This window comes from Phoenix dactylifera, chromosome 4, assembly GCF_009389715.1.
Source record: "Phoenix dactylifera cultivar Barhee BC4 chromosome 4, palm_55x_up_171113_PBpolish2nd_filt_p, whole genome shotgun sequence".
NCBI lineage: Eukaryota > Viridiplantae > Streptophyta > Magnoliopsida > Arecales > Arecaceae > Phoenix > Phoenix dactylifera.
In genome coordinates, this window is record NC_052395.1 from 16746920 (window position 1) to 16758531 (window position 11612).

Below are 11612 nucleotides of genomic sequence, written 5' to 3' on the forward strand. Positions count from 1 at the left end.
AGCCCTAAATGAGTTGCGCTCAGCCAATACGGTCCGATGAGATCCCGCCACACGTGGATACTACAAGCACCCGTTTTCCCACGTGCATCTCCCGCGCCGTCTAACAGCAAAAACCAGAGCAGGCGACAAGGCCAGCCTAGCCGGAGCCATCTCCCGGGCTCGGTACCTCGGGCTCGATCGAGTCGGTCTTCCATCCCGCCCTCGCCATCCAAGCTGCTTTTCTTTTTGCATCGCTATCACCGGGGGTGACGCCACTCGGTCCGTCCCGAATAGAAGAACCCCAAGCGCCCAAGCCCTTGGTCGGCGCGGCAGGAGAAGCGAAGCACCGTATAATTGCTGGGCAAATCCCGACCCCCCCTTCCCCCCCCCCCCCCCCCCCTCCCATCCCGTAACTCTTCCCTCCTCTCCTCTCCTCCTTTTCCGTCGGCCATCGCCAAAGTAAGTCGAAACAATTCTTTCTTCTTTTTTTTTTTAAAGAAAAAAGAAAATCTTCCATCCAGTATGCTTGTTCTATTTGAATGATTCTTTCTTAATTTAATGTTCGATGGTATAGGCTTAGGGCCATCTTCACCTTCGTTATAGTTGGAAAATTTATTCTGGGGACTGCCTATTCATGGATGCCTGTTTCATATTCTTCTTGGCATCACAAACTCGAAATCAGCATATGTTAGATGTCGATGAATTGTTTGCTGAAATGTTATCCCTGGCAAAGAAGGAGGTCTTTTGCAGGCTAAGGAAGGAAAGAAAGTCTCTATCATTTTGGGCACCGATTCTTTCATTTTCGATATCATTCAGGGGAAGGAGCTCCCAGGTTTCCAAACTCCATATTGCGTGAGCTTTGAACGTATCAGTCCAAGTGACTAGCTTGGTCTAAGAGGGAAATATTGCTGGTTATCTCTATGTAGTATGCTTATTGGACGATAACGAGTAAGGGGCCCGAGATGTGGTGCGTGGTATTTTCTAGCTAAAACAGGGGTTAAAGAAATTTTTTATATGCAATAGTATACAATACATAAGCCTTGTTGCAAACTAATGCATTAATGTGTCTTGTTAGCGGACGTATTGTTTTGTAGCAAGAACTGCTTGGTAACATGAGCATTTCTGAGCCTTATTACTTTTGACTCAGCAATTCCGGGTGTATTGGATGGTTCAGTGGAATCCATCTAATTCAATCAGTCCTGTTTGCATAGTTTTGGAGGCAAGATCTTAGAGTATTTTTAATATGGGTTAATTTTAATTCAGATCCTAATTCTGTTGGGCAACAATACTTATGCCTCTTTGCCTTATTCTCTTTCTCTTGGTCCTTTTCCATCAGTGGCCTTTATTGCATTGCACTTATATCACAATTTTTCAAACCAGAGGCCACAGCAGACCATTTTGCAATCATAATATGTTTTATTAGCTTCACTTGCTAAGAGATAAATTGCAAATATTTGTAATCTAAGATTTCCTTGTGAGGTAGTTGTCTCAAGATTTGAAACAATGATCGATCATCGTCATCATTGTCATCCAAGCCTATCGTCAATCAAATATGGTCTTGGCTATGGAGCATGCCTCTAAGTTGAGATGGTTCCCTTGAAGGATTGACTAGATTTTATGGATAACTATTAGTCTAGGATCAGCTTATAGCTTTGTAGTAATGGGTGCCAGACACTTGAGAAGGTAAATATAGGCCTACAATGGAAACTATATGGCCAATTGGTGACCAGGCACTAGTCTGTTATGCATTATTTGTCATAGTTTGATTTGATGCAACTAGGCCACAACCCTCCAAAATTACCGTGAACTTGGGAAGAGATGAAGCATAGAAAGAAAATGGAAGATTTCTTTTTTATTTTTGGTTAATTAACATATAGTCAACACTATAATCAATTGTTATCTGAAATGTGCGTTAATTTAGCATGAATTCATGTTGTTTGATTGTTATTGAAGAGGGACTGCTAGTTTAGTGCTGGATTTCCTTCAAGCTTATTGATAATTTCTTTTATATTCAGAGGAGCGAGTCCGTTGCTGCTCCACAATTTTTTGCACTTGCTCAATTGTGTCCCCTTAGTTCATCTTTTGATTCTTGACCATGCCATCTTCTCAGTTGAACCTCCTCCATGCCAAGCTCATCCAAAAATTTGTTCTCTCCTTTCCCATTTTAAAATCAAGGCTTAATAACTTTGTGCCTATACAATTTGTCAATAACTTGCAAATTTGGGAAATATCCAACTCCAATCAAACTTAAAAGGAAGTACTGGGAATCTTGTGCCATTGAAAAAGAAAGATATATAAAAATGTAGTGAAAGTTCTGGACTCAACTTGCATTATGAATTACTGGGTTGATTTTTTTTCTTGTATCAGTCATTTATCCTTAATATTCTATTTGTTTTCTATAAAAGAGATCGAAGTTGGGAGTTATTGTCTGCAAAACAAAGCAGTTTCAGTTTTTTTTTTCCTTTGGGAAATTTTGGTTGTTACAGATAGAATTAAGATTGTTACTGAAGCATGGTTTCTGTTAAGAGTATAGCATCAGTCATAGTAGGCCATGAAAACTTCCTGCTCTTCATGATTTGAGAATTTGGTATGGATCTATGATTCTTGAATTATATGCTTCATCATATGCATGACTTGACTGCAATTCAAGTTGAAAAGAACCATTTTGGAATCTAGGAATTTTCATTCTCAGGATTCCTACTTATCGTAAGTCCTTGTGATGCAAAACTTTCTTCGCAGTTGTGTTAAACTGTTAGTCCTATACGCACTGAAAATATATGCCAGTCATGGAATGAACCCAAAATGCAGTTATGCCAGTCATGTAACAAGTGATATGTCTAATTTCTGTTTATTAATAGAGATTTTCTGTTTTCTGGAAACTAAATTAAGGCTGATAGTGTTTCAAATACATCTAATTGAGCCATTATTGGAAACAGATCGGTTGGTTGGTGTGCATGCACTCGGACATATATATAAATTGTTAAATTAGTTTTAATATATGATATATTGGTTGCTAGTGCCGTGTTACACGTTCTCAAATAGTTGAATGCTCCAAAGATGCAATTTAGCTGTTCATCATTTTCTTTTAGAAGTTTCTGTCATTTCATCTTAATCCCTCTAAATTTAAATTGTTCTGCTACTAATGTTGGTATTATGCTTGTTAATGTGTTTCAGGCTGCACCTTTAGCATAGAGCAATAGACTGTTGGCAGATCAAGGATCTTACGTGGACTATTTTAAAGAATTTCACCAAGTTTCTTTGTTTTTTTCTTAAATTATTATCTTTCAGGTCCTATGTGTGGCTGACCATCTAATTAGCATTAGTTTTCTTGCTGAGAACTCATGGCTAACTTTCATGGACAGCCATTGCCTCCAGGAATTGATCCACTGCCAAATACATCTTTAGGTTCTGCTTCAATGAATCCTTCTGTTTCTTATCTTCCTCCACCTTATGTGAACATGCATCATGATGGACATTCTAACAGCTCTGGAAGCTTCTTCCCTGTTAATCCATCTAATCCATCCTTTCCTAAAGCTCAAAGCCAGTTTCCTCATTTACAACCATCTTCCCTGGTACATATCATTACCAGGGAGAGTCAGTAAAAGTTGCTCTGGTAAGAGTAGGTTGCATAGGTTTAGGGTATCTGAAGGAGTTTCAGTAAACTCTCTTCATTTTTTTAATGGAAATTGGTGCACTAGAACAGACCATCTCTCATAAGAAAATAACTGTAATATCTCTCTTGAGGCAATGGCCAGTGGTCAATGACTAACCGTGTAGGCTTAGATCCTTGTAATTTATATTGCCTTTTTGAAAAAAAGATCATAATATCCGATTATGTCGAAGTGCTTCAAGGTTTCAAGCTATGGCTAGTGCGATATTGAAGGTTTCAAGCTATGGCTAGTGCTTCAAGGTTTCAAGCTATGGCTATGATTATGCATCAGAGATGACATTGAGGACTATGGAGCCAATTTGTTGAAACTAAACTTAGTAATCGTAGGGCAAGTTGTTCACCCATGGGTTGAATTATCCAAAAGAAAAAATGTTCTCTGTCTATGTTTTTTTTAATGAGCATAGGGCTATGTCTAGTCAACCAAGTCATCTTAGATTGGGCTCAATTTGGTAGGATGAATCAAGCATGATCAACCTAAAATATACTAGATTAGAAACAGGGGCAAGGCAAGGCTTAGTTTCCATACACAATCAACTTAAATTTTACATTTTTCTCTTAATATATGTTTAAAATTTACTAGTAATTCTAATATTTTTCCAGGCAGAGTATCCTTAGACAAGAGATACAGGTAGCCTATTTACATATTCGATCACATAAGAATCTCATAGACCGACATGCTCACATCCTCATCTAATCTTTTTTTTTCATTTTTCTCAATTTTGTGCACATTTTCCATTATGAGGAGCAAAATACATGCGAGCTTGCAGTTCGACTATCTTTCTTCCATATTTTCTACCTTATCACTTCTTCAATATCTTGATTTGTAATCTTTGATCCAAATTGGAGATCTTTGAATACCTTTGGCGAGAATCGTATCTAAGTTTTATCTAATTGAAAAATATATTATATTTAAATAGTTCCAAAAGAGGCATTTATATTTTTTTTTCTACATCCAATCATTATTTTGTGTATCGAAATTATTACTCCATTCAATACAATAGACAATGGTGCCATTGAATGAGTATGATCCATTCCAAGTATAATGGATGAAAACACCCACACAAATGTCTTTGCGAAAATTTAGGCTATGTCGGTTATTCTTCTAATAAAAGAGAGGGACTTGAGGATTGATATAGATAGAAGATTGACAAAATTTGCCTATAGTAATAAACTAGAATGCCATATAAATTTCAAATAAGGTATCGATATAACCAAGTTAACTATATCATGTTATCATCCAAGTTGTGTTTGCGAGACTCGAACTAAAAATGCATATGATGCATGAAATTCCCCATTTTATGATTGGATACAGTGATCAATTGGCTGCCAATTTCTGCTAAGTTGCATGTGTTGCATCTAATCCAAATATTCCGAGAATAAGTATATTATGCATAAGCTATACTGGTTCATGACTAATCCTCTACTTTCTTAAGTCTGTTGAGAGCGAGAGAAGTTAAGAGAGCCTTCCATGATTCTGAAGTTGTACAGGAGTTCGAGTGGGAAGAAAAAAATCCAAAAAAAAAAAAAAATCAGCCATTGATCATGACCATTTCACAGGCTGGCCCTCGCAATTCTAGGTAAAATGAACGGCAGATCTAGGAGATCGCATGTAACTATTTACGCGCGAGTCCGGATAGGATCTAGGTCGAAGCCAGTGCACCCACGCGAATTCTATACGGAATCTCGCGTAGGAGTTCGTTCCGTTCTTGCCCCTCTCCTCCTCGCTGGGAGTCGGAATCCGCCCAATCCTAACCCTAATCCACTCTCCATCAATCCGCCGGTGACTAAGAACCCTAGGAGATCGAAAAAATCCGATCTCTATCTTCTTCTCTCCATTTTGATCCAGGTATCATTTTTTTCCCGACTTTTTGGATCATTTTCTTCACTTTAGGGACCAATTGAATCTCGGGGTATCAAGTTTTCTGTTTTTAATCCTTAAATCGAAGATTAACGTCACTTCCTGTGATTCTTCTCTGAAAGGTTCGATTTTGGTTGTGGAAGTTCTGAATTCTTCAACCCCATTTCAGAAAGCCCCCTTTTTTTCATGGGTTTTAAGTAGTTTTTTTTAAAAAATAATCAGCATCTGTTTCGATGTTCTTATAAATATATTTTTTTGAACAGTCATCGCATTATACGGAGCTTTGGATTGTCCATCCTTTATTTTCATCTTCTAAGCTGGAGACAAGGTCAGCTATTCTATGTCTCTTATACTGTTTGTTGGAAAATTGATTATCCAGTAGCTTGCAATTTTCGGAATTTTTCAAAGATTTTGGGAGAAGATGCTTGTACTTGTTTACTTCGTATGAAATTATAGTTGTGGAGTTGGGGGCATACTGAACTGGAATTTTCTGTCCAATCTTTTGCTTAGCTTGCAAAAGACGAGATTTCAATGTTCTTTCTTCAAATATATGGTGGTTATAAGTAAAAGAAAGCACCGCAGTAATAGTTTAATCAGTTTTCTTGTAAGCAATTGGATTTGGAAATGCGATGCAATTATCTTATTCAAACCACCGAAATCAGTAGCTTTCATTTGCTTGCGCATTATCTGAGTAGAATGTTATAATTGTTGGAGTTGCATGTCAGTTTCTACTGTATTGCTGATTCTAATTGATGATTTAATTTCAATAAGGTGTGGTGATTTATCTTTTGGATCCAGTTTTTCATTGGTTACCAATTCATCTTAAACTGATACAGTCATGCATCAGCACTGCATGTGACTCAAGTGAGAAATTCCCAAAACAAATACGTGGTTCCAACTCAACCTTCTTTTGTTGCCTGCTTGGAACACTTTGTTTGCTTATTTGCTTACTTCTCAGGAATGGACTCATCTGGTTCTTCTTCAGATAATGAATCTGTGGAAACTGTTGAAGATTCTTTAAGTGATAAAGAAAAAGACGATGCAGAGATGGATAATATGTCACAGGGGCCTTCTACTGGAGAGAATGTTGTGCAGAAGATATCCCAAGCTTCAAAGGAAGGTGACTCTGGTTCTGCAGTTGTGAAATATACCAATAATATTGATAAATCAAAGGCCAATGGCAACTCACAGTTGGAGCCGGAAGTTGGTATGGTATTTCATTCAGAAGATCAAGCATATTTATTTTATAATAGATATGCTCATCGGAAGGGTTTTAGTGTCCGGAAGGGTCATCTTGGCCGAAGAAAAGATGGGACCGTACGGAATAGAGTTTTCTTGTGCAGCAATGAAGGCTCTCGTCAGGAGCATAGTACACATATGACGAAGAAACCACGTGAAGCTGTGAGAACAAATTGCATGGCTCGTATTGAGTATAAAGTGAGTCGTGATAATGTATGGGTTGTGAGTAAAATCATCTATGAACACAACCATCCACTTCTACGTCCGCATAAAGCACACTTGTTAAGGTCTCATAGGAAGTTATTGTTGGCTCAGCGTGATGGAATGCCAAATGTTGCAGAAATGGGTAATGATGCAGATAATCCTGCTCAAGCTTTGGAATTTCTGGTGGAAGAGGCTCGTGACGCTGAAACTGTTGGGTTTCTGCTGAAGGATCAAAGCAGCTATCTGCACACCAACAGGATGAGAGAACTTGAAAAGGGAGATGCTCAGGTTCTTTTAGAATTTTTGAAAGCCAAGCAGTTAGAGGATCCTTCCTTTTTTTATGCCATACAACTTGATGATAGAGAACAAGTGACCAACTTCTTTTGGGCAGATGCACGCTCTATACTTGATTTCTCCTACTTTGGTGATGTGGTCTTATTTGACACAACTTATAGGACGAACAAGGTTGAGATACCATTTGCACCATTCATTGGCATAAACCATCATAAGCAAATTGTGGTATTTGGTGCTGCTTTGTTATTGGATGAAACAACGGAATCATTTGTTTGGTTATTTAAAACCTTTATGGTAGCAATGTCTGGACGACAACCAAAGACAATCTTTACAGATCATTTCCCTGCATTGTCAAGGGCAATAAGTTTGACATTACCTGAGACATGTCACCGTCTTTGTTTGTGGCATATATTGCAAAATTCAGCGATACATATTTCCCATGCATATAGCAGCGAGCCAGATTTTCAGAAGGGTTTCAAAAATTGCATCTATGAAGGTGGCTCTGAAGAGGATTTTCATACTCGATGGGTTGATTTGGTTAATAAGTATGGCCTTGAAGGAAATGCATGGTTGGAAGATTTATATGCAATACGAGAGAAATGGGCTCTGGTTTACCACAAAAATTCTTTTTGTGCTTCCATGACAACAGTGAAATGGAGTGAGAGCATGAAGAATCACTTTAAAAAGCATTTCAACAGGAAGCTGCCACTTTCCAAATTTTTAGAGCAGTATCAAAAGTCACTGGTTCGGTTTCATGAGAAGGAACTCTATGAAGATTACAAATCAAGGCAAACTAAACCAGTTTTGCTGGTTGATATGCCCATGTTGAATGAAGCAGCAGAATCATATACAAGGCTGGTATATAATGAATTTGAGGATGAGATCAAGAGTCAGCTTTCTTGTCTTTGTGAACAAGTTGGTTTTGACGGGACAGTAGATGTTTATAAAGTTTCCCTTCCTGAAAAACACAGTTATGGGATTGTTGAATATAACTCATCCAATTTCATGGTCACTTGTAGCTGCAAAAAGTTTGAGACTGCTGGCATCTTATGCATGCATGCATTAAAGATTCTTCTCCTTAGGAGCATTCTTAGCCTCCCAACTCGGTATATACTAAAGAGGTGGACAAAATATGCGAATGTTGAGGCCATGTCTGATAGACATCGATCAATTGCTGACACTGATGGTCAAGAACCTCTGACCCTGCAATATACCCGGGTTTGCCACAAGGCAATTACTATAGGAGTAAAAAGTGCAGTTTCTGAGGACGCCTTACAAATATTTGAAAACGAACTCGATAAACTGATGTCAGAAGTAGAAAATGTGTTGCGTATTGCTCCATTGAGTAGACAGACAGATGAGGAAGATGTGACTGTCGTTGATGATATGCAGCGGAATGCATTAGAAGGAAGTAAGAAAAGACGAGGCTGCAAAGGGCGCCCTAAGGGAGGACTTGAGCAGAAAAGGAACAAGAAAATTCAACCCACTTCCAGTTCAGTTGACATCATTACCCAGAACCAGCAATCACAGAATAAGACGAAGACAAGTATGTACTGCTAATAAAAAAAATCCAAGTAATATTTTCCATAATTTATTTTTTTTCATGCATTTCAATTTTCATTGGAAAGTAGGACAAGCTGATGTATTGGGTCAAACTATGGTTAATGAGTCCTCAAATGTTCCTTCCTATCCTCCGGATGGTACAACATCATGCTGTACGCCAATTCAAATGCAACCCTCAGGATGCACATCTTTTACTCAAGAGGTGGTCATGCCTGCTCAGGTTTTGTCCACTTACTTATATTATCGAATTTCATAGCGAATCATGTTGATAACCTCTCTAGTTCACTTACTGAGTGTTAATCTGCTACAGGAATCATTTACACCCTCACAAGGTATATTTGACCATACAATGGCAACCCAAGCAGTAAGAAATCCTAGCATAGCATGGTGCACTCGTAGGGGCTCTGTTGGTGTTCCTATGCCAATCATGCAGGGACAATCCAACAATTTTGTTAGTTGGATGGTTCAACCTCGTAGTGTTCCAAATGTTTCCCTGTCCCCACATCATCTTGATGAACCAATGGTATGAGTTATTCGACAAATAGAATGTTTTGTTCTTTTTTCTTGTTTTAGTTAAGGTATCCTTTTATTTTGGTGCAGCATTCTGCTCTTCCGGGTCAACATCAGCCATCGTCCCGCAAGCTTAACTTTGATATAAACAAAGGTAGAAAAACAGCATTACTTATTTATATTGACCTCAAATGTTCCAATATGAACTAACATAATACCATTAACTGTCAGGTAACTGACTGGGACTTCATTCACAAGGCATCAATGATTCCACTTGGATCTGAATTGCTTATTAATGGGAACTCTGTATTGACTTTCTGCTTTTTTGGGGAGCACTGTTCATGGAAGTACCACAGCCATATAATCTCATGTAGAGTGTTTTCTCATCTAAGGTTCTCTTTTTGTGTTACATATTTTCTGAACATAAATTTGTTTGTATTGTCAATGTCTTAGCTATTTCTGTCAATAGACAAAATTTTATGTCTGAAGTAATTATAGTTGCTTCATTTCTGAAGCAGATAAAGTTGTGTTTAGTTGCCCATAGAATGCAAAATGTCGCATAAATTTTGGCCCAATTTTTTTCGTATCATTAGCATTCTTTCGATTGTTAGTACTTTGTTTTGAGAGATACCATGCTTGTTGTTGGTTACTCCATCCTTAATATGGAAAAGCTGCCAATAGAAATTCTGAACAGCTCAGGGACTGTTTGGGAAATCCAGCAGAATTAGGCATTTAGGCTGGATTTCCTAGGGGAATTGCCACTGTTAGGCCTGCCTGGGCCTTTTTTTTTTTTAAAGGTCTGTCCTAGGCTTGGCCTGTATCCCATATATTGGCTTGTTGGATTGCATGATGAACAAAAGAGACATATGGAGGTCTTTTTTTTTTTTCTCCCGCAGGATTTGACCTGGACAGAGATCGGGTTGATATGGGCCTTACCTAAATAGATCGTGTAATCCATGATCTAACAGCAAATCTAGCCCAATGGTGCTGGATTTTCCAAACTGGCTCTAGTACAGATGAAGAAATGGTTTTTCTAATATGGTCTTTCATTGAGTTGGTATTACAGAAAAAATAAGAAAGGCTACCCATGCAGCACCTGATAGTGGAGAAGCTGGGAAGAAATCAGTAGAATGACTTGATTGTAGTGTTTCCAAAATAGGTTGCTGCAGGGGAAATGACTTGGAAGTTGCTGTTGTTGGGTTCCTCTTCACCTAAAAGTTCCTGCAGAGCGTGTTTTCAGCTGAGGTTCCAAGAGGCGGCTCAAGTGCTATGTTCTTTATGAAGTTCAGGAGTGTGGCTGGTGTTCAGTTTAAATCACCTGAAGATGCCGCTTCTTAATTGGCGAAGGTTTTCATGACAAGGTTGGTAGTTATTGTTGAACCGAGCTATTTTGTATGTATCGGGTTCTTATTGTGGTGAAGGCTTTTTTGGATGTTTGCATTGGAGCTGCGACTGCCCCCTATTGAGGAGGGTACTTTGAGAAAACCTCTTGCTTATGCCGTTTAGATGCTTATTCTGCTGTTGTTAGTACTTTAAAAACTCTCTGGTTGTGTTTTAGTATGTTTAATAGTTGCGACTTTTTCCAGGAGTTTGTAAGGCCGTTTCTGGTGCTGTTTGTGTGTCATTTGTTTTGCTATAGGGATTCTGGCTTCTCATGATTTCTTGTTCCTCTTGTTCCCTGGGTTCTGTTATGTTTATTTTGCACCTTTTTGCTTTCTACCATGAATGTGTAGTGGTCTGTCAGACCTCATATGTTCTTTGCTTTCTCAACAGAAAAAAAGAAAAAAAATCTACACATGGCTTATATCTTGTCATAAACCAGTCCGATTTCGTTAAAAATGAATCAAAATTGCCAGAAACGAAAAGTATCAATTACTCTACAATATATCAGCAAAATATAGCATAACACCCACTGTCCATATTCACATAGAAAACTTGATAACAAGCATTTTGAATAAGCAGAGTTTCACCGGTAGTATGCTTATCATTATACAGTCTGGAGCTAGATGTAACTTAAGCACAATTTCTATCCTAAGATTTTCATTAATTCCGATCATGAACCATTCTTCTATCAATTCCTACTTAATACCATCTGTTCCAACTCAAAATTTGTCATTAAATATTTTCACCGCTTTCTTTAAGTTTTCCTCCACTTCTCGGACCTTCATATGTGCTCCATTTGTTACGAATTGTCTCCCATAGACATCCCAAATTGGCTCTTATGTCCGATTGGTTTCTCCATCCTTTGCAGGTTGCGGTGCATCAAATCAACATGCCAATCCTGAAACATGTTCA

General features: G+C 38.3%; 1 protein-coding gene across 12 annotated transcripts; it reads left to right on the forward strand.

The window, feature by feature from the left end:
* The first annotated feature begins 365 nt into the window (after nucleotides 1–365).
* Nucleotides 366–11078, forward strand: LOC103696765 (protein FAR1-RELATED SEQUENCE 5-like). 12 transcript variants are annotated; one of them, XM_039125691.1, is made up of 7 exons: nucleotides 366–438; nucleotides 3154–5835; nucleotides 6466–8790; nucleotides 8873–9027; nucleotides 9118–9330; nucleotides 9408–9471; nucleotides 10214–11078. In XM_039125691.1, exons 3-7 carry the CDS (start codon nucleotides 6468–6470, stop codon nucleotides 10255–10257), a joined length of 2799 nt encoding a protein of 932 aa, XP_038981619.1. In that variant the 5' UTR covers nucleotides 366–438; nucleotides 3154–5835; nucleotides 6466–6467; the 3' UTR covers nucleotides 10258–11078. The 12 variants fall into 12 exon arrangements, with proteins under 12 accessions (XP_038981619.1, XP_038981615.1, XP_038981616.1 ...); XM_039125687.1 differs by lacking the exon at nucleotides 366–438 and adding an exon at nucleotides 492–946 and having other exon boundaries at nucleotides 5771–5835; nucleotides 8873–9009; XM_039125688.1 differs by lacking the exon at nucleotides 366–438 and adding an exon at nucleotides 496–946 and having other exon boundaries at nucleotides 5771–5835; nucleotides 8876–9009.
* The last annotated feature ends 534 nt before the right edge of the window (nucleotides 11079–11612 follow it).